A 22,989-nucleotide genomic window follows, 5' to 3' on the forward strand; every position below is an offset into this window, starting at 1 on the left:
GGATGTTAATATTTATGTAAAATGCTTGGGATGGTGCCTGGTAGATAGTAAGTACCATATGAAGTGTCACTGTTGTAACTTAAAGTGCCTATGTACATATCTACTTAGCTTCAAAGCTGAAATATTAGTGTATAAACATTATTTTATGTAAATATAACTACAAATTTTGTGTTTTATTGGCTTACCTGTATGTTAATATTAGGGGTATCATTAGAAATACTTTTTGTTTCAAAATCCCTGAAAAAATAGTTTTATACTTCTCTGAAACCCCCATGAATAAGATGTAACCTAGGTTGTTCAGTTTAAGAATTTCATTAGAAATTCTTTGCGAATAGTGGCAAGAAAAGTCCTCCCTAAATGTTAAAATTATGGGAAAATTTTGCCCATATCTATCTATCTTACTCTATTTGAGTGAATGTGTAAGTTTCTTCCTCTCCCTTGCCATCCCATAGCACCATGTCTCTTCAGGCAGTTATATGAGTGCCTTAACATAATTTGGTGGTAATACAACCAAAGTAGATTATCACCTTTCTGATATTCTTCTTGTTTTAACTGCCCCCTAGATTTGATGGAAAAGCATCTCATAGTATAAATCTTTTTAATCCACTGTCCATGATGTCTATAATAGTCAATAAGTTGAGCAGATGAAAGACTTTCCTCTGAGCCACATCCCCAGCCCTGTTTTGTGTTTTATTTAGAGACAGGGTCTCACTGAGTTGCTTAGCATCTCACTATTGCTGAGGCTGGCATTGAACTCCTGTCTCAGCCTCCCGAGCCGCTGGATTACAGGTGTGTGCCACTGCATCCCAGCTGAGGCCTGTAACATTTTTGTGGCACCTGATACATTACCCATGTTATCACAATGCTTAAGGTCACTCAGGAAAAGTATCAACAACTCACATACATGTATATATAATAGATTGCTTTGCTGTGTAATTTTTAAAGGCGTAGTCCAGCAGTGGGAGTCTTATTCCTTCAGTGTTCTGGTTTGAAGCCAACAGAAATTACTGTGCCTGTTACTGCAACTGTGTCAGTGGAGATAACTAGGGGTTGGTTCTGTAGTGTGGGCCTGTCCCAGGTTCCTGGGACATGAACTTGGTCTCTTGTGCTTTCTTTGCATCTCCATCAGCTGCTCCTTATGGCCTCCCCCATTTTCCCCATTCACTCCATTCTCCTGTTATATCTATTGCTTTTCTGACTTAACCTCTTTGGGGCTTTCTTTGCCTGGGGGTATGAAGGTTGAATGGGGATGAGCCTTGGGTACTAGATCACAGTTTTCCAACCTCAGCACAAGATGAACAGTTGTTTGTACTTTTGGGGTATCTTGATACTTAAGAGTAGGACAGAATAAGTTCTGAGTGGGCCCAGATGTCAAAGTTTGGCTTTATTTGGACCAGTTACAACACTCATGTGTGGAATTATGATGAAACAATTCAGGAGCTCTTGGATCTAGACAGCATTTAGCGATTATTATAGCTCTCCATTTTAGATATACAACTGGCCTAGTACATGTCTGATTGATAGTTGAAAAGAGCAAATTTATTTCATGCAGTCTGATATAAATTAAAATTTTTAGCTATTTAGTACATTTACAGACTCCTAAATAACAAATGGCACTTTTATTATTAAGTCTTACCTATATTCAAGATGGAGAGTAGATCATAGAAAAGCTTAATAATGCCAAATCATATAATGGATATCTATGAGCCTAAAATAGGGATCAGTAGTTCCAACTGTTCTTGTGTCACCAAGCAGACAGTTTTTTTTTTAAGATGATGAAACTTGTGACCACTTTTGGAGCTTTTTGTTGTTGTTACTGGATTTACTTACTTTCAATTAAATGTGTTGAAGCTTTCATTCCACATGTGCTTGAATTCTCAATTGGAGAATTGTCATTTCGATTTTTCTAGTCTTCTTTCTTCTCCTATGATTACTAAATAGAAAGATTTTTGTTGAGTTGCATGCAGTGTCTTACCCTTCCTACTGATCTGTAAGCTTTTCCATTGGCTTTCTTTCTGTTTCCTGCTGCTTTCTTGCTTCATAATTGAAGGGAGGATTCAGACCCATTCAGGTAACAAACTACTGGTTCTGCATGGCCTCTTAATTATTACTCTGTCCTCTTATTATTACAATGAGATTGGTTGTTTGCTGATGAATAAATACATTCATGTTGAAAATGTGCTATTGGTCTATAGTTTCACAGCTTTTAAGCTTGCAGTGGGAACCAGGTAGTGGTTTGAGTGCTGTTTGAGAGATTGGAGTTCTGCTCATTCTAGACCATTCCCAAGCCTGTCTAGATTTTCCACTTTGATTGCAAACTCTTCTAGAAAGCAAAATTGGGTTCAGGTTAGAATGGCAGTGTGCCACCTTTTTCAAAAGGAAGGCTTAATTCAGCATGTGACAACCTGTAGATCATTTTAATTTTCCTAGAGTGAACTGGGATGAAAATTTTTTAGAAATATAACTCTGAGGTAGAGCATTTGCCTACCTTGTATGAGGGCTTAAATTTGATTACAAGCACAATGGGGGGAGATAACTTGTGAAAAATTTTATCTTCAGAGAGATTTCTTATTGTTCTAAACATTTTATAAAAACTTGGGTGGTAGTTTTTTAGGGACTACTTTTAATTTTTAATGAGTTGATTATGAGACATCTATTATGAAAGAGTCAATGATTTTATACTACAGAAAACTTTTAGAGAAACATCAGCTACCCCTTTGGATATATTTATTTTAAAATTCATTATGTTTTTATATTGTATTTAAAAATTAATAATTATGGTGCAGGACATTCATTTTTAAACAGCTGAGGCTTAAAAGTTGAGACTACCCCATTGTTTTCAAATGCGTGAAGACATTGATCAGAACTTAATATGTGAAGTATGTTTTGTGAATTCATTCATTAGGCAGTTTATTCTCTTTTCATGTATATTATATTTCTAATTCAAGTCCATCAGATTATTATTAGTGGAAAAAAAGGAGAAAACTCAAGATAGTAAAATATATATTCCCCTTTGTTTAAAAATTTTTCCTCCCCTTCCCAGTTTTTCCAGAGGCCTCAAATTCAGCCTCCTCGAGCCACCATCCCAAACAGCAGTCCTTCCATTCGTCCTGGTGCACAGACGCCCACTGCAGTGTACCAGACCAATCAGCACATCATGATGGTTAACCATCTGCCTATGCCATACCCAGTACCCCAGGGTCCTCAGTACTGCATACCACAGGTAAAGTATCTCTCAGGCCCAGGAAGGCCATCAATAAAGTGGGAATTAACTCAGATTCTCATCAGAGGCTAGCAGGGAAGATGGGTGATATCACTGATTTTTGATAATGTGTGAATTTTCTTATTGGTTATAAAGGTCTAGCCATTTGGTCATTTTCCATAAAATTATAAAATATTTGAATATCTTTTTACCAGAACAAAACAAAATAAAATGGTGTGAATATGTGTGTTCTAAGATGATGGAGAAATATAGTGCCTAGCTTTCCTATTTCCCACCACCAGACTATTCTACTGTGGACTCAGTAATTGTGCTATTCCTTTGATGTCATTTATTATCACTGAAAGCTAACAACCAGAAATCATTTTATAGTGAGCTGATGGTTGCCTGTGTTGATTTGCTGTATAGTTTTACCTAAGACACACCTCCTCCTCCATCCTGGTTGCATCTGGATGGCAAGCATTTTGAATGTGTTAACCACCCACACCTTCACTTCATTTAAATGATCTCTCTCACACACAAAGAGTACTTTGTTTTTCCATAGTAAGCTGCCTTCATATTATGTATAAATGTCTTTATTTTTCTCTTCTAGTACCGTCATAGTGGCCCTCCTTATGTTGGGCCTCCACAACAATACCCAGTTCAGCCACCAGGGCCGGGTCCTTTTTATCCTGGACCAGGACCTGGGGACTTCCCTAATGCTTATGGTAAGTAGGAAAAAAATCAAGCAACTTCTGCTATTTGTTGTATTCATTTGTTACTTGGCAGGTAAATTTAGGTATTGAATGTTTTTTAATAAAATCTTGCTAAGTTCAGTCTTAAAAACTACTTTTTTAGAGAGTGGCTTACAGGGGAAGAGTATTATAGGAGTATATTTAGCTCATGACACCTTCTGAAGGAGCTGGTAATTCTGGTGGAATGAGCCCATGTGTCAGAGTCCTGACATGTTACCAACTCACTGTTACTAGATTTACTGATAGCATAAATCTCTTCTTTGATTTACTTTTCTCCAGGTATTTATACCCGCCTTATACATAGAGACTTTGATAATATCTCTCTTTCCCACTGGGATGTAATATCCACAAAGGCAGGGATTTGAGTTTGTTTTGTTCACTGTTATATCCCCAGCTCCTGCTACTGTGATTAGTAGGCACTTGGAGAGCGTACATGGAGGACTGAGTATAACTGAGTGAACTTGTGATTCTTTACCTGCAAAATTGTGATATGATCTATGTTATAGGGAAGGTTTGAGGATTAGTTCAAATGAAAATGCTTTGAAAAAATGTGTTTTTAATATAGAGAAATGCCAAACTTATGTATGGCATTTAAGCCAATACTGAACCAAGAAGTATTGAAAAGTACTTATATTTCTAACAGATTTTTACTGTATTTAATGCTTAATTTAATTCCACAGTATTGTAAGGAATACAATCAGTGGATACTAGAAAAATTAAGCTTGAACATTAATGAGCATTGATCCCCCCCCCCCAAATACAGCAAAGCAGACTTTACATTTTTAAGTAGCTTAAGATGGTAGTCTATCCATTACCCAATTTCCTTACATTGGGATTTAATGGCTTAGTTAAGAACCTTTATAGTAAAATTGATTTGTATTAGAACAGCCCAGGAAAGTTTTTCTTCAGTTTTGAGGTGAAATCAGCAAAGCAACCAAATATTACCTAACTTTGCTTCTTTTAGTTTTCCCTTGTTCAATATTGTCTTTTGAAACTGCCATTTCAAAATATGTATAACCTCATTAAATGCCTCAAATATTTGCTTATTTGAGATTTTCAGAACAATGTGTGTTTCATATATGTGAGGTTGGTTATTTTGTTTCTGTTTTTGTTTTGCTGGGGATCAAACCCAGAGCCTTGCATATGCTAAAAGTAAGTGCTCTTCCTCTGAGATACATTTCCAGCCCCATATACATAAATTTTAAAGTAAAATATTATGTGTCCAGTACTCAGTTTTTGAGATAAAATATTGTTGACTGTTGAAGTATTCCTTATGTATCCCTTGCACTGAGCTGTAAGAGATGTTTTCATGCAGTGTTTTGACCCTACAATGTATTGATTCTTATTCTGAAAATTTAAATTCAAGTAAAATTATTTGTAAGTATAATATCAGCTATCGTTTTCTAGTATTTTTAAATAGAAAAACCATAAAATGAGATTCTCAGAATGAACATGCTAACACTAAACAGTATTTCTCTTTTAGTAACATGTTACAAAGGGAGTGCAGTCTTCTAATTATAAAATTATTTTTAAAGATTTCTCAATAATTCTAATATGTTGTTTACTCACAGATTATGTAAATCACCTGTGGACTCAGAAAATCAAATTATTACTGCAAGTCTCTGCCTGTCTTCTTTATTGCATTTTATACAATGACTACAGTGTATAAACTATGGATGAGTTTACTAGTCATGAAATCATTTACAGATTTGATTACACAATATTTTACCATGTTTTTGCTTGTTTTATTTGTGTTAGATATGGATCGTTTTAATGAAAAAGCACTATGTTGAGATGCAGTTGTAGCTCAGGCATTACTGATGTCTGTTGCATTTGATATGAATTCTCTTTTCCCCAGTAAATTCTTATTCAGGTCCAACAACCATCTAATGTGTAATATAGCCTCTAGATTGAAATACTCTTGTCCTAGTTTTCTTAATGTTAGAAAGATGATCTTATACTAGTTTGTTTCAACCAAGTATGTTGGCCCCCACCTGTAATCCCAGTGACTCAGGAGTCAGAGGCAAGAGGATCACAAGGTTGAGACTAGCCTGGACAACTTAGTGAGAACCCTCCCTGTTTGAAAAAACTAAAAACTGCTCCTGGTTTCAACCCCCAGTACCTTTAAGGAAAAAAAAAAGAAAAGAAAGAAAGAAGAGGACTGGGATTGAGCTCAGTGGTAGAGTGTTTGCCTTGCACGTGTGAAGCACTGAGTTTGATCCTCAGCACCACATAAAAATAAATAAAATAAAGGTGTTGTACCCATGTACAACTAAAAACAATTCAGAAAAAAGAAAAGTTTATTTTACTATGAAAGTAACTAAGTTAATGATAAAAATTGAAATTATAGAGAATACATAAAGTAATAGCCAGTTTCTTTTCATTCCCATTTCCTGAAGAAGTAACATTTAACAGTTTGGTTTATGTTTTTCCATTTATCTCAAATAAATGGAAATATTAGATAGAACTATTTGTAATATTCTAAAACTTCCTCGAGGTTTACACATCCCTCCAGCTCAAAATATTCACAAACATTTCATTACCTAAAGGATTCTGTTTTTGGAATGAACCATAGTTTATTTGATTCTTTACTGATAAAAGTGTGAGTTATTTTCACCATTTGGTCAGATGTTTCAGCTTTTAAGTTAGGCAGTAGTTAAAATTCTTTTGCCATAATGAGAGGTTTTGGTGCAGTTGTTCCCATCAGTTATAGGTCCTTCAGCTGTAACATCTTAGGGCAGCTGTTCTGGTCTAACAGTTAGGAAGTCATGAATATTCCACTTCCTTTTCCCTCTTTTTGGAATCTCTTCTCTTGCTTTCTACTCCCAGCTCTTTGCTTTCATGGGTCACCCCTCCTGTCCTAATTTTTGGTGTAAATTAAAAGTGGATGTGGGAATGGGATCATAGTTGTGTGTTCTGATGTAGGACACCATCCTCTGGCAAAACCTATAAGGAACAAATCCTGAGACTTGTTTCTTTTTTCTGTGCTGCTGGAGTTTATGAATCAAATGGTCTTCTTTCCAGAGTTCTTTGGCTCTCATTTTTAGCTTCATATTACACTCTAGCGTAGTACCATTTTGTTCCCATATCTAGTTGAACTCTTGAATAATGATTCTCAGAGTATTTTTGCCTTCATTAATCTCTCTAGTCATGAGCTAGGTATGTTAAAATTCTTGCAGTATTTGTATAGTTTTAAAGAAAATGAACTAATGATAGTATTTGCTCAATGTAAACTTCTCAGATTTTCTCCTGTTGGTGTTTCTTAAACATTGTGACGCCTCTTATAGCATAAAAATACCTAATGGAGATTGAAATTATTTTTAGGCCTATACTAGGCAATTTTGGCCTAGCATTTAGATTTGTGGGCAAAAGGGGGATGGAATGGTTAATGGGTGGTAGTTACACTAATGTTGGCAAAGGGGGAACCAAAAAAAAGACAGAAAAATCAAGAATTTAGTATAGTTACAGTTCCTGTTCACTCTTGCTTCAGACCAGTATATCTCACTTTCTTCTGGTTTTACATGATTTCCCCCTCTCTGCCAACTTTTCCCTCTTTTCCTGAACGCTGGTGGGGTTTTGGTGTCTCATTACATTTCAAGAGTTCAGGAATTCATTGTTGCCACTGTGGTATTTGTAAGTGGGAAGCTTAGGCATCTCAAACTGAATTGATTTTAGTACTCCTGGAGAGGTAATTTCATATTGGGCAATGTGGTTATATACTGACTTGTTTTTCTGCATATATTGTGGGATAAGTTATTTTTCTGTGTCAACCTGGACATTGAACCACTATGTTTATCTTTGTTTCTATAGAAAAATTCAAAGTTCCAGATGTTTTTTAGAAGACCTGTAATGTGTAAAACATTGTGTTAGGTGTTTTGTGAAATACAAATAAGATATTTCCCTGTCTTTCTAGATCTTACCATACATTCGTTTGATATTTATGCTTGCGTTTTACCAATGAGAAGAAATCTAAACATTGGCTACACCAGTAGTTCCAGACCTTTTAATACTATAGGCAAGTAAAATGAATAAAAAATAAAATAAATGAGAAGACACAAGGACTTTTACATTTTTATTTTTGTCAATAAGATCTGTAAAGAAAATTGCCATTTACTGTCAGTATTACTTTATATAAGAGAGCTATTTTAACCACAAAAGAGTAGTACTGAAAATTTTTTTTCTTCTCTTCGTGGTGCCGGGATTGAACCTCAGGCCTCATGCATACTAGGCAAGCAGCTCTACCACAGAAATAAATACTCGGTCACTTTTTCATTTTTCATTTTGAGACAAGATCTGGCTTAGTTGTCTGGGCTGAGCTTCAACTTGTATTCTCCCCAGATTAGTGTCAACAACTGATCTTAGCTGATCCATGCTTCTGACCTGTGTGGCATTTTGGGGCCTTCAGTAATACTTTTTGTGGAAGCATTGAATAATTGGGATTACAGGTATGTGCCTCCAGGCCTGGTGGACTAAAATAATTAAAAAATAGGAATAGTTCTTTATAAAATTTGAAGTTGGGAAACCTATAAGAACATTTATGTGTATTTCATGGTTGTTATATAAATTTTGCCACATATCATTTATACCTTTTAGATAATCTGGGGCTCATGAGCCTCTGATGAAGAACTGAATCAGCAGTTTTTCTGAAAAGGACCCAATAGTAAATATCTCAGGCTTTGCAGGCAGTATGGTACCTGTTGTAACTATTCAAACTCTTTCCTTGTAATGTAAAAGCAACCTTAGAAGCCAGGTGTAGTGGTGGCACTTGCCTATAATCCCAGCTGTTTGGGAGACTGAAACATAAGGATTGCAAGATCAAGACAAGGGGCTACTTAGTGAGGTCCTGTCTCAAAGTAAAATAAAAAGGGCTGGGGAAGTAGCTTAGTGTGAGAGCACTTACGTAGCATGCATAAGGCCCTGGGTTTGATGCCTAGTGCCATGCAAAGTAAAGAAGAAGAAGAAGAAGAAGAAGAAGAAGAAGAAGAAGCCGTAGAAGGTGAATGGGAATGTCTACTCTATGGGAATGTCTTCCAGTACATGTTTGTTTGGTACCAGGGATTGAACCCAGGGGCACTTGACCACTGAGCCACATCCCCAGCCCTTTTTTGTATTTTATTTATAGACAGGTTCTTAGTGAGTTGCTTAGGGCCTTGCTGAGTTGCTGAGGCTGCCTTTGAACTCACAATCTTCCTGACTCACTGAAATCACAGGCAAGTTCCCCCATGCCCAGCCTCAGTACATCTTTATTTACAAAATAAATGATGTTAGAATGGTTTTGACCCTCAGACTATAGTTGACAGACCCCTGACCTAACCAAACCTTCTTCATCCCATGCATAGGGAACATGAGGTCCAGAGACATTAAATAAGTTTCTTCTCTGATAAATGGTATGCAAAAATCATTCACTCTGTGTGTGTGTGTGTGTGTGTGTGTGTTTTAGTGTTACTGGGGATGAAACCCAGGCCTTGCACGTGTCACATTTTTAGTAGAACAAAAAATATATTTAAATGTTCCTGACTATAGGAGAACATTTATAAAAGAAAATTGTTGTTTGGTGGGGTAGATTTCTTTTGCTGGTGCCCACATTTGAGAAAAAGACTTCAGCATCTTTTACTGATTGAGTTTAACCACATTGTATTGAGAATACCCTTTTCTATCAGATGTATTCTGCAGTTGTTCATTAGGTGTATGTGATATAACAGCCTACTTGCCAATTGTGTTCACTCAAAAATGCTTCATTAGAAGAATGTTATTATTATTTTTAAGAGGTAGTTTACCTTTGGGATCTTATTTCACTTAGCTTGAAAAATATGAGAAGGTGAACAGATTATGTTGCTTGTCTAGTTTCATTTGAAACCAATTTTAGGGGTTTTCTGTGTTTACTAGCTAATGATGTAATAGGGGACTATAAAATTATTAATTAAAGCTCTACTGTGAGTATAGTTTACTTACTGGTAGAAGATATCTGTTTTGAGTTTTTTTACTTTTTTATTTTTATTTGTTAGTTTACATTGAAATCCTAGTCTTGCCCTATGCCTACCTCTTTTCTAAATCTCATTCTCTAAACCTGATTCATATCTTTAGGGTCCTGGTACTACATATCTTATTGCTTCCAAGAAATTTTCACTCGAAGATTATTAGATAGTGATGAGGATGTTGATGATATAAATGATAGTGATAATAAGGTCAACATTATTGTTAGTAACACAGTTTCCCTGTACCTTCATACACATTTTTTCTTTTTGATATACATGCTCCTACAGTAGGCCAATCCTTTATGTGCATGTTAGGTCCCATCCTATACCCACCTAAAGCTGTCATTGTACCATTTCTCTTTTCCTCACAAATGGTATGTTTTTCATTCTAATATTTAAAAATTTTTTTTCTTTTGGATGCTTTATTCTTCTTTAGCGATGGCTCTTTTTCTCCATTTACCGTCCACAAGAAAACTTTCAAGAAGAACAGTTATCTGTCCTCACTGGCCTTGTTTTTGTTTTGTTTTGTTTTGTTTTGTTTTAATCACTTTGACTATTAACTGTACCCACATCAGACTGCACCCTGTCACCACTCTACCAGACTCCTTTTGTGGGGCTCATCTGTGATTTCTGCTTTTAACAAGTCTGGGCTGCACCATCGGGACTATTTGACACCATCGAACCCTCCCTCATTCTTGTTCAGTTTTCTTCACCTCAAACACTGTCTTGGTTTTCCCTTCCATTTCCTTTGCTGGTTTTCCTCCTTGTTTTCACCTCTAACAAAGATTTCATCTTTGGCTGCTACTGCTACTTTTAAAAAAAAAATCTATACTCATTTCCTAAACTATCCAGTGTCATGGTTTGAGTTATCTGATTCTGCCAGTTATAAAATGGTTAACTCCTAGCTCGTACCTGTCCTGAAGCTGTAGATTTGTGTCTCTTTCTGTTTACTTGGTATCTCCATTTGAAAGTTTAATAAACACCTGAAACTTGTCCAAAATTGAACTCCCTATTATTTTTTCTCCCTATTTTTTCTCATTTCCATAAAATAGTATCTCTGTTCTTTCACTTGCTCGGGCGCAAAAAACTTTAATCGTTGTTCCTGTGTCTTCATTCTCTCGCACCAGCATCCAGCTCTTCATCATATCTTTATACTCTATTTTTAAAATATGCAGTTTCTCCCCACTTCTAAGCACTCTTGTTTGATAGTAATTACAATGATCATGTATGTTTCGAATGTGAGGGAGTTCATGGGGAGTACAAAGGTGGGGGAAAGAAGATATTTTCAGGCAGATGGGCAGCATAGTCAGCATGAACAAAGTGAAGGAGATCGACTTTTTTCAGTTTGATTGAGATTGGTGTACTCAAAGGATGGAGTAGAAGTACGTTAGCATGAGGGCAGCAGGGTTCTGTAGTGGAGAACTTGTAGTTTGGAACTGACTAGCATGTGGACTCTGTCTTTTGGCTGTTTGTTCATTCCCCTCCCCATAAGCTTGAGGACATTTACCAGGTCGTAATCATGGCTCCATCAGTAAGAACCTCACCATCGCCTTCTCCCTCGGATGATTAAGATATTCCCCTTTTGCCCCTAACCAAACTCCCACACAGACTCACTTAAGCCCTTGTTTAGGAGTCACTCTTGCAGGTAGTGGACCAGCAGAAAATGGTGTTTCAAAAGTAGCATTATAAGCACAGTTTATGTTTTAGAATATATAAACTTTAGGAGGAGTTGTGTGTATAGTTTTCATATTATGTGTTTGTGAATGTTTCAAGATGTCTCTTTTGGGGGTAATTTCTTGACTACTGAAGTAGTGCTTGAGGGAAGAGATCATTAAGAAGAATGCTTAGTGGATGATGTTCATTTACTTTTTAAAAGGGATTGTGGGGACTGGGGAGATAGCTCAGTTGGTAGAGTGCTTGCCTTGCAAGCACAAGGCCCTGTGTTCGATCCCCAGCACCGCAAAAAAAAAAAAAAAAAAAAAAAAATTAAAGGGATTGTTTAGTGACACAGTGTCATTGATGGTCTTATAAAGTGTTTCACAAAATAACTGAATGCTTCTTTTTATTTTTTATTTTTTTATTTCTTTAGGAACGCCTTTTTACCCAAGTCAGCCAGTTTATCAGTCAGCACCTATCATAGTGCCTACACAGCAACAGCCCCCTCCAGCCAAAAGAGAGAAAAAGACTGTAAGATACCTTTATTTTTCTTATTTAAAATGGAAAATCTATTCACTTATCAAATAGTTTTACTAAATTCTTATCTCAGTTTACAAGAGTATGCCTTTTTTTTTGTTTTTTCCCTTCCCTCAAATCCCCACCATTCAACTCTACCTGGAGGATTATTTTTATCGACAGATAGTGAGAAGTTGTACCTAGTGTTTGCTTGATATCAGCTTTCACCATTCACCGGGCAAGGTGGGGTACATGAGAGCATAGACTCCAGCCACAGAACTGTGAGGGTTAGTGTGCTGAGGTGTCACTCAGTGGGAGGAATATCAGCTCACTTCTAGGATGCTGACCCTCCTTTACTATCAGCCCTAATCGGCTCCCCCTAACAGAAGGGAAAAGAAAAAACGAGCCAAAATATTAAAAACAACAACTTTTTAAAAAACATCTCTTTTGTGGAATAGACTTAAAAGCATAAATCAGTGTTTAGATGTTTTCTGACTTTTAAAAATAAGCGACTGGGGCTTTGTCTTTGTCTAATAAGGTGTGCCCAAGAGATTTAGAGTATAGTAACATAAAATGCAAATTGCAGAACATTTTGTCAGAGTGGCTTGTGATCTTTTTTAAAATGAATGACATTTATAATCAAGGGGAACTCTGACATTCATTCATTTATAATCAAGGGGGACTCGACGTTGATAAAATAGGTGGGAATGATGTTACAGCAATACTTGTGCACATGTCATAATAAATAGGATACACCAGTGTAGTGTGACGCTACAGTCAAGAAACTATGCTTTGGAATTGTGGAGTCAGCATGGTACAATTTGGGCTTGAACAATAATCTCATGATGCAGAAAAATGAATAATCGTGATAATGAAAATGGAAAGCAGTAATAATAAGATGTTATTGGAAAAGAAAGTAGTTTTAACTACTTCAAACTACAGTAGAAACAAGTTTTAATACCTGAAAAAGTAGCTGATGTAGAAATTTTACTTGAAGAATCACTCCCCTGTAAGTTCCACATCCAGATGATTCTGTTAGTGAATTCTGAGACATCTCCGAGAAGTTACCTAAATTAAACTATGCAGGTCATGAACAGCAGAGGGGGCCTTTGTACCAGCATGGATTGCCTCGACCCGGTATTCTGTCTTCATTATAGCACCTTCTCTACTGACATCTATAAGCATAGGCAGCCTTAAAAAATTAAAATGAGACCACACACTATTCTGCCTCTAGCGTTTTTTCACATAAACAGTGCATCGTTGTGATCATTCCATATCAGTATGGTAGGTTCTTTTTACTGATATTTCATTGTAAAGATGTAGGATAATTTTTTATCTATTCTGTTCTTGATTTGCCTTTTTGATGTTTCTGTGTCTTCTTTGGAAAAAATAATACTAAAGTGAGCCTACTTACAAAGTATGTAAAGTTATTTACTGGGTAAGTTCTATTCCTATATTGCAGGATGTGTACATTTTTCATTTTGTTAGAGAAACATTTGGGTATTTAAAACTTTATTTTACATAGTTATTTCTAAATATTAAAACTGTTTAATGGACTTTGTCTTACCATTAAGCATTGTAAATAAAATTAATTTGACAGTTTTGTTAAATGAGTAAATATTTTGCATTTTTGACCTAGAAAGTCAGCCAACTATGTTCCATTATGACTTATTATTTTAATTAGTTCTTCTCAGAGCTAATGATTTGAATTTTTTTGAACGGCCTTATTGGTTCTGTGATTGAAGTAACTTCAGATGTGATGATTATGAAATTTGATAGTTGACAGGTTTCTCTTTTTACACCTTTAACTCATTATATGCCTGTAAATCTGCTACATAGATACCCATCTGTTCACTTGCCATTTTATTTACTCTTGTAGATAAGAATTCGAGATCCAAACCAGGGAGGTAAAGACATAACAGAGGAGATTATGTCTGGAGGTGGAAGCAGAAATCCCACTCCACCTATAGGGAGACCCACATCCACACCCACTCCTCCTCAGGTAAGGCAGAGTGAGCCCTGATGGTAGGTGGTGTTTATTTGTTCACCAAATGCTATTGAACTCTTCTTTTATCTATAGCTACATTTTGTGCTTCCCATTTCCATCAGTTGTCTCATAGCCTCGAATATCTAAATGGTATTTAAGCAGACATATTGATTCTCTTTGCAAGTTGTTACAACTCCAGATTTTTGTTGGTAATATTTCTATGTATTATTGTCTTCACATTCAGAGCACAGCTGCTGCCACTCTTCCTAATGAACTATTGCATGATACCAAAAGGAGCTGCATTCCTATGGAAACCTCATCATTAAATGAGTATTTTATGTTTTCACTATGGAACCCGAGGAATTAAATGCTGCATACTATGTTAATGCAAACATTAAGGTTGAGAATTTAAACATTTTTACCAAACAGTGTTGTTGCTTAAGATGATTGCCTGTGTCATTCAGAGCTTAATAGGTTGTATAACAGATGTACTTCTCACCTTTGAAGAATACATAAATCAGCTTCTTGAATGGAAAGTGTTGCCTATAATTATTTATAAGGGTTATTTGTAAATTCTCTCAGGCACCATCCTGGTGATTGTGGTTATCGTGGTCTCCTAAGGATTCACTTTCTTATTTTTAGAAATCAAGACATTGTAGGAGGAGCTGGAATTTAGTAATTGCAAATTTGTAATAGAGAATGTCATTCCCCAAATCTGAGAAGGTTTTTAATTTCATTAGTGGGTCACTTTAAATTTTGATAAACTATTCAGAATTCATGATTTTCAAATCTTTAGAATTATCTAAAGTTTGAGCCCAGCATATAAAAACAGATAAAAGCAAAGTTATTAAGGCGTTATTAGGGAGCAACCTGCTTTTCCCTTTTATGGCTGATGAGAGTCCATAGAGTCTGGTTTATAGACAAGTGATACAGATTCTCTAATATAAGACATTTTAGAATAACAAACTGTTGTCTTGATTTTAGTAGTATAAGTTTAAAAATGTTCTTAAATATTGAGATCACAGATGTCAAAGTTTTTAAATCCCTTGAAAATGTGTGAATTTGAGTTGTCCTATAATTAGGTCCTTTGTTAATGATGTGTTTTTACTTGGAAATATTGATAGTTTCTGACTGATGATTATCTGTCTTCCATTATCCAGACGAGTATAATAGTGTCTGTCTAGATATGTGATATAAATATATATGTGATATAGTTATATAAATATATGTGATATAGTCATATAAATGACTGTTCTGGAATTCTATACCATCCCCCATTTTTCCCTCAGCAGTACTTCAAATCTGATTGACTAAGAAAGTTTGGAAGTAAGCATGAGACAGAATTTCCAAATTGAAATTATTTACTTAGGTGCTCTTAGGTGGCAGTATTCTATGGCAAAAATTTGTAATCAGGGCAGTCACAGTTTAGTCTGTATTTTCAAACATTAATTAAAATATACTGTCAAGAAGTATAGTTGACACCCTGTGTTGATAGTATTTAAATTCTCAACTTGAACATGCATTTATCTTTTTGCATTTAAATTCCTTATGAAGTACGGGTTTGTTTGTTTTCCTTTTATTCTTCCAAGCTTGATCCTATCCTCTTCTGATTATTCCTCTGTCCTTAGCTACAGAAATGCTTTACTTTCTCCAGGGACTGTGGGCCTAAACATGAGCATATGTGTATCAGTAATCATAAAGTACATTGAATGTTTACTTTTGACTTGAGAAAGGTCCTAGTCAATAATAGTGATATAGATAATTCTCTTTGAGAATTGTAGTATCTTCTATGAAACATAAGTTTAGTAGATGATTTGCATTTAAATCCACACTTTGTAAATCCATCATCTTTTCAAGTGCATGAAATTCATGTAAGTCAGGAATAGCTTTTTAACAGATATGTATTAGAAATATATTTTTTTCCTCTTAACAGCATAAGCACTATGATAACTGATAATGACCTCATTTTCTGGAAAATCATAGAAAGGGATACACATGGTGAGAGAGGGCAAACCTGGTTAAGGAAAATGGTCATTCCTTCCTGATTGTTATATTTTATAAAATTGTTGACCCATTGTTTCAAAAGAAACTAGAAATCCTTTGATATGTTTAACAAAAACATTGTATTGGCAACTAATTCCATTAACAAATAGCACAGTGACAGCCAAAGGAAACCAAATAGATTTAGCCTAAGGGGACTAATTTCAGCACAATGCCATAGCTCCTGAACCACATCACTGCTGAAAGGACAGCCCTCTGCATCAAAACTTAGTACTGAAAAGTACTTATAGTTTGCTTTCCTATCACAGGGTTAATCCCAGTCTCTTCAAGGGAGAAAGAGAACCTGTTACTACTACCTGACTGGTCTTCCTGTGCTTTCTGTACAGAGTTATGAAAACACAGAATAGACCAAGAGAGGCAGAATTACAGCACACACTCAAAAGTGTCCTATCACAGAGAGATCCATTAATGGTGTTACAGGTGGAATAGTGCAGAGGGTGGAGGGGAGAGAGGAGACACAGAGGCAGCTCTTTAAGCTCCCTTGCCTGGGTTTAGAGCATACTGACATAAAGGGGGGTGCACAGGGGGATGTTTGTTGAAGGGCATGGTGAGTTTGATTTCAGCAAGCTCCCAAGCTGTTGTGATATTATTAAGTTTGGGTGGAGCAGACACAAAGGAAAGTTTTAAGTAGGCAAAGCTGAAAGGGTGTGACTGGTTTCACATAACTTAGGTCTGACCTAAAGGTGGAAGCTGAGGCAGGAACTAAACACTTTCATGGTACAAGCTACGAGTTCGTTGGCAAACTGTGTTGGGTTTATGAGGAGAAAGGAAAGGACAAACACATTTTTTGCTGCTGCTGTTTTTGCCCTAAGAAGCAGCAGATGGAATTTGAAACTGTCCCTTCATAAATTTTAAATTTCTCCATGGGATAACTCTTAGAGATTTTTATATCTCAGCTGTGTATAAAATATGCTTATGTGTATACATGGACCCTTACAGATGATCCTAATGCATTGACATAGGTGTTATCAGGGAAAGGGAGAATACTTGGTGCTGGTCTCCACTCTGTCACTTATATTTATGACCTTTGATGAGAAGAGTAAACCCTTAAGCCCTAATTTTTTTCACATGTAAAATGAAAGATTTTGCTAAATAAGCTCATAGTTTCCTTTTATCTCTGGATAAAAGGGGAAAAATTGTTACTTTTTTTTTTTTTTTTTCAGCAACAAATCCCTCAGCTGTTGCTGAGGTCAACAAGGTACTAGGAGTATTCCTGTAGGAAGAAAAGTGCCAGCTTGCTGATAGTCTTTGGACTGTTAGGAATCAGTGGTATAGCAAAGTCATTAAATGTTTTTTTAATTAAGTTGACACTTTCTTTTTCCTATCTTCCTTTTTTCTTTTTCTTTCTCATCCTTCTTTTTTCTTTTTCATTTTATTATTTATTTATTTATTTATTTGTTTTCAGAATTTTCCTTGTAGTAAAATACAGTGATAACTTGGGGAGGGATCCTGTGCAGAGAAGAGGTTGAAAACTATTGATTGCTTTCATATCTTAGGAAATACAGCCTCTCCTGTCAGCACGTATTTGTAGTCTTCTGAAGAGCTGCTTTTACACTTGATCTCTGGAAATCTTAACCTCTGTGACCATTTGTTAATTAGTTCATTTCATGGTTCAGCAATATTAGTTTCTTAAAGATAGGTTGAAAGCATAGGTAAATAGTACTCATGTTATAAGTACATGTGTGCAGTAAGGAGGTGAGTTTCTGCATATAGAAGTTGAAGGTGATACAATATATAACAAGTCCAGTCTTAATTTTTAACATGCCATTCTGTCATCTCAGTCCTAAGCACTGGTGAATTAATACCATTCTCTTCCCTGAAACATATAGGTATGGTTTGTAGCATTGACTGCAATAGGATAATGGTTATTTTATTAAATCACGCTTTTCTTCATCTTTAGTAATTGAGCATTAATAACCTTCCTTGATTTAAAAATGGTACTTTTCATTAAAATGAAAACCTTATAAAGTTTATAGAATCAAAGCTGGGGTGAATTCTCTCAGTGTTTTACCTGTGATATCATGGTGAATACAGACCTTTGCTTGTTAAACTGGTTTGTAGTTTAAATGGAATTGTATGGTCAGTCAGTGTTTCCTACTTAGAGTTGTGGAACAGGGTCGTATATTTCATCAGGTTTGTTTCCCATAGGGTTTTTTTAAAAATGGTCCAGTTTTTTATTAAGATTCTCCAGTGGGAATTTGCTAAAGGAATTGGGAAATCAGAATTTGACTTAAGGTCACTTTTGAGATTCCTTATATTATTCTTTTGTTAGAGGTGCAAGTACATTTTTAAGTTTTTTTGGGCATCACAATAAAAATTCACTGCGAGACCATTAATCATACTGAAATTTATGTCTTCCCTCTTAAATGAACCATGTTTTCTCATAGTTGCTTAAAGTATTTGATAGTCTTTGCTTTTATTGTGATCTGACTTCACTTTGACGCTCTGTGTTGGAATCATTGTTGTCTGTGTAACAGTTCCTATTTATACTGCCCACTTTCAGCCACACATTAACCAGTGATTTGGAGACTCTCATCCTCCAGCAACTATGGTATTCACAGTTGTCAGGGATTATGAAAAGTCTTGTAAGGAATCCTAGGAATCTATCTGGTTCAGTCTTTCATCATTTAAAATATATTCTCAAGATAAAAACTTAATTTTTTAAATGTGTACAAATGATATTTTCATTGAAAAGAATAGTAAAGCTCTAAAGCAAATAGTAAAGAAGGAATTTGTCACCCTATATCCTATTACTGAGCATTAAGCTTTGTTAATTTGGGGGTACATTTCCTTCCAGGCATCTTTCAGTGCATATTATTTATTGGAGTTCATACAAGCCATTTTATAAGTAGCATTTTTCCAGTGATCATTCATAAATGCTCATATTTGATTATAGGTGTATGATAATTTTGTTTTTCCAGACCCGTATGTATAAGAAATTGTTAAAAATTTTAATAACTATCTGCCATTACTTTGTTTGGATGTACCATTGTTTAATTGATAGGGCTTCATATTGCTTCTTGTTTGTCACTAATATTAACAATACTGTGATAAACAATGTGTTCCTAGTTTTTGGTTGTTGTATTTCTTACCCTGTAGACATTTATTGGTTTATCTTTTAACAGTAGTGCAAAAGAATACTTCTTTGTCTAGTTTTGCTTCTCATGACAGATTAAAAATAATCCCAATTCATTTTTATTGATTTATGAAGATAAGTTTTTGATGTTTACTGGTTATTTGTGTGTGTATATGAAGGTATCTATTTCTTTGGTACACATTTCTTTTAGGTAATTTTTGTCTATCCAATTTGTAAGTATTCTATATGTTAAAGAAATTCCTTTGACATATGTGTATGATTTTTTTTTTTTTTGTGCCACTATAACAGAATATCATAGACTGGATAATTAATGAACAATAGAAGTTTGTTTCACTCATGGTTCTGGAGGTTGGGATGTCCAAGAACATGGCATTAGCCTTTGAATAGGGCCTTCCTGCTATGTCATGCCATGGCAGAAGGCAAGAGGGTGAGAAAGCAGAACAAGAAAGGGCGCGACTCACTCTTCCAGTGAGTCTGTTCTTGGGATAACCCACTCCTGCAGTGTCAAAAAATGCATTCCTGAGAGCAGAGCCCTCATGCTGCAGGCGCCTCTTGTTAGGCCCCGCCTCTGAACACTATTGCATTGGGAATTAAGTCTGCAACAGTGAACTTCACAGTGCACATTAAAAACTTAGCAATATGTTAACATTTTACTTGTTTAATAATTGTGTTTTAACTTTTGTTAATAGTACCTCAGTCACAGAAGTTTTTAAAGTGTTTGCATTCACAAATTTCCATATTCAGTTACTTATGTTTGGGGGCTTATAGTTTGAAAGACTTTCCCACCCTAGATGAAAAGTTTTGGTTATTTTACATTCACCTTATTTTTGATTAATACAGTTAATTTTGATATATACAATGAAGTATGGATTGTACAATGGCTTTTTTCTTATTTCAGTATTTATTGAATAGTTTGTCATTGCTCTTTATTTTGAGATGTTATTTTAATCATTTACTGAATTAATCATACATATCTGTTTATGGACTTTTCTTTTAATCTGTTTTAATTTAATTTCTGTACTGTCTTAAATACTGTATTATTCTGTTTTCTGCTACCAATAACACAGACAGGGTGAACCTGAAGAGAGGTTTATTTTGGCTCATGATTCTGGAGGTCCCAAGGTCGAGGGCTGCATCTGGTCTTGCGGGCAGAGACCTGAGGTGTGGTAAAAGGCATCACAAGGCAAGAGACAGGGAATGTGTGTGTGTGTCTGTGTCTCTTCTGGTCTCTCTCCCTTTCTTATATGGCCACCAGGATTCAGTCATGGAAACTTCATGCTAATGATCTTATTTCATCCTAATTGCCTCCCAGAGAACCCCTCCTGTACTTACCCTAATTGGAAAACATTTCCATCCTCTTCTAATACCTCACAGTGGGGTTTAAATTTCAACACATGAAACCCTGGGAAACACTCAAACCATAGCAAATCTATAGTTTATAACACATTTAAATGTATAGAGATTTAGAATTCCATGCATATTATTCTTGCTTCTATAGTTTTGATTGCTTGTTTGTTTCATTTCTCCCTTCCCCTTAGGTACCTTAAAATAATATTCTTACATATTTCTAGTTAACTCAAAACTTTTTAATCTTTCTGATACCATGGCACCTTTTTCTTGTCAAAAAGGACTATATATTGTTTTGTCAGGTCAGTGTTTAAAGGAAAACATTTCATCAATCCTTTTAGCCTGAGCAAACATTCTCTAGTTTGTTATATTGTCCTGTTATTATATGATTACCTTTTGCTTCACACAGTTAGGTCATCTGTTACTGTATAAAGGAATTTGAGTTTGTGACCCCTATGTTACAAACTACAGGTGTTTGGTATACTTACCTTGCTTTCCTGTTTTTGGTAAATTGTACTATAGCTACCCTAGTTGCTAGCAGTCTTCTTCTTGGGGGGAGGAGGTAGTAGAGGGGGTGATACTTGGGGAATGGACTTAGGGGAGCTCACTGAGCTATGTGCCCAGCCATTTTTCTTTTGAGTCAGGGTCTCGTTCAGTTGTTGAGGAACTCTTAAAAGAAAAACTTAAAAAAACTCTTAAAAGGAAAACTTAAAAGTTGCTGAATGTGACCTTGAACTTGACAGTCCTCCTGCCTTAGCCTCTGAGTTGCTTGAATTACAGGCAAGCACCATTGCGCCAGCCCTAGGAGTCAACTTTAAATCATCTTTCTCTCACACCCCACAACCATTGTTTCAGCAAGTTCTATCCACTTATTCTTACCCCGCTGCCACTGTTGTTGTCTGAACCACTTTGACCTCTCCCCTGTACCACAGGAACTTCCTTATCATCTCCTCTGTCTTGCCTCTTTTTGTCCATTCTTTCCACAACAGCCAGAGTGAGTGATCTTTTTAAAACACAGATCAGATCCCATTCCTTCCTATTTGAAAATTATCCAGCATCTCTCCACTGCTGATTCAAACATACAAAAGTTCATACCTGTACAGTTTTAGAGATCTGTACAAGATCATGTACCACATTGGCTACATCTCTATATGCTCTCACCTGTCTTCTCCACACTGCATCGCTGTTGAACTCACTGCCTGTCCACCTTCCCCAGCTTACTTCTGCCACAGGGCTTTTGCTCTTACTATTCTTCCATCTGGAATACAAACCTGCCTCTTTTCGGTGACTGTTCTTCAAGAAGGCTGTCTTTGACCGCCGTATAATGACATCCCCATACTCTTAATTTTATTCATAACATTAGCCTCTGCCCAACACATTATGTGCTTATTTTCTCATTTGTCTCCTGTCTCCATCATTAGAATGTTTGCTCCCCAGATACAAGAAGCACTTTATCTTTTTTAGCATAACTCTAGGCACTGAGCTTATGGTACTTATTAGCATCGATTTAAAATGTGTGAAACACTTTTCTATAGAGAGGACAAGATTTTCATTTCATACCTAACAATTAAGATCAATAGGTGAAAACACTTAAACAAACTTAAAATATTTAAAATTTTCTAAATGTGACATGAACTCCACCACTGGATATAGTGAGTTCATGTCACTCAAGATTTTCTAATAGAACTGGTAGTTTCCTTGGAAAAAGTGTAGAAATAAAAAACTAATCTTTGTGGTTGATGCCTATTCCAATTCTTACATTCTGTGACCCTGGCATGGTATTTATTGTGTCACTCACGATTACTATTACATTACTGCTGTGGTCATTGTTCAGCATGCATTATTACCCATTTGTTAATGTATTCATCATGTATCCGTATATTGCTAGGTATGATAACACTTTGGATCTTCAAGTTATATACCCAGTTTTCAACCTGATCTCTACACTCAGGTGGCTTCACAAGCATTTCATACACAAAGCTTGAATTCATGGTCTTCCTTACCCCTATCCCTTGACCCCATGTGTCACCTCCAGTGTTCCCTGTCTCAGTGACTAATACACTAGGTTTCTCAGAAACTAGAAACCTAATGTCTTTCTTTTTACTCCTCTGCTCATCATTGATTCCCCTCCATTCCATATCAATCACATAATTAGTTATGAACTCTTAACATTTTACCTCCTGTATTTCAATAAAAATTTTCACATTTACCTATCACCACCAAATTTTTTCCCCTTGGGCTGCTTCAGTAACCTTATAAATTGTATCCTTGGAACTATTCTACCTTCCCTCCAGTTCATCCCACATGAGTAGTCAGAATTAACTTTTAAAAACATAATTCTTATGTCACACTGCCACCTTAAAATCTGTGCCCAGGCCATGCACAGTGGTGCACAC

The 22,989-nt window shown here is 35.8% G+C and overlaps 1 protein-coding gene across 30 annotated transcripts in view; it reads left to right on the forward strand.

The window, feature by feature from the left end:
• Positions 1–22,989, forward strand: part of Eif4g3 (eukaryotic translation initiation factor 4 gamma 3) — a 294,208-nt gene that overhangs the window by 155,698 nt on the left and 115,521 nt on the right. For 21 of the 30 annotated variants that reach the window (XM_047526878.1, XM_047526927.1, XM_047526928.1 and 18 more), the window contains 5 exons: positions 2,051–2,071; positions 3,044–3,223; positions 3,813–3,927; positions 12,019–12,116; positions 13,981–14,103. In XM_047526878.1, coding sequence (XP_047382834.1) covers positions 2,051–2,071; positions 3,044–3,223; positions 3,813–3,927; positions 12,019–12,116; positions 13,981–14,103 — 537 coding nt within the window. The remainder of the gene's footprint in view (positions 1–2,050; positions 2,072–3,043; positions 3,224–3,812; positions 3,928–12,018; positions 12,117–13,980; positions 14,104–22,989) is intronic. The other 9 variants (XM_047526762.1, XM_047526820.1, XM_047526795.1 and 6 more) reach the window with 1 other exon arrangement.

Source organism: Sciurus carolinensis, chromosome 1 (genome assembly GCF_902686445.1).
Source record: "Sciurus carolinensis chromosome 1, mSciCar1.2, whole genome shotgun sequence".
Classification (NCBI taxonomy): Eukaryota; Metazoa; Chordata; class Mammalia; order Rodentia; family Sciuridae; genus Sciurus; species Sciurus carolinensis.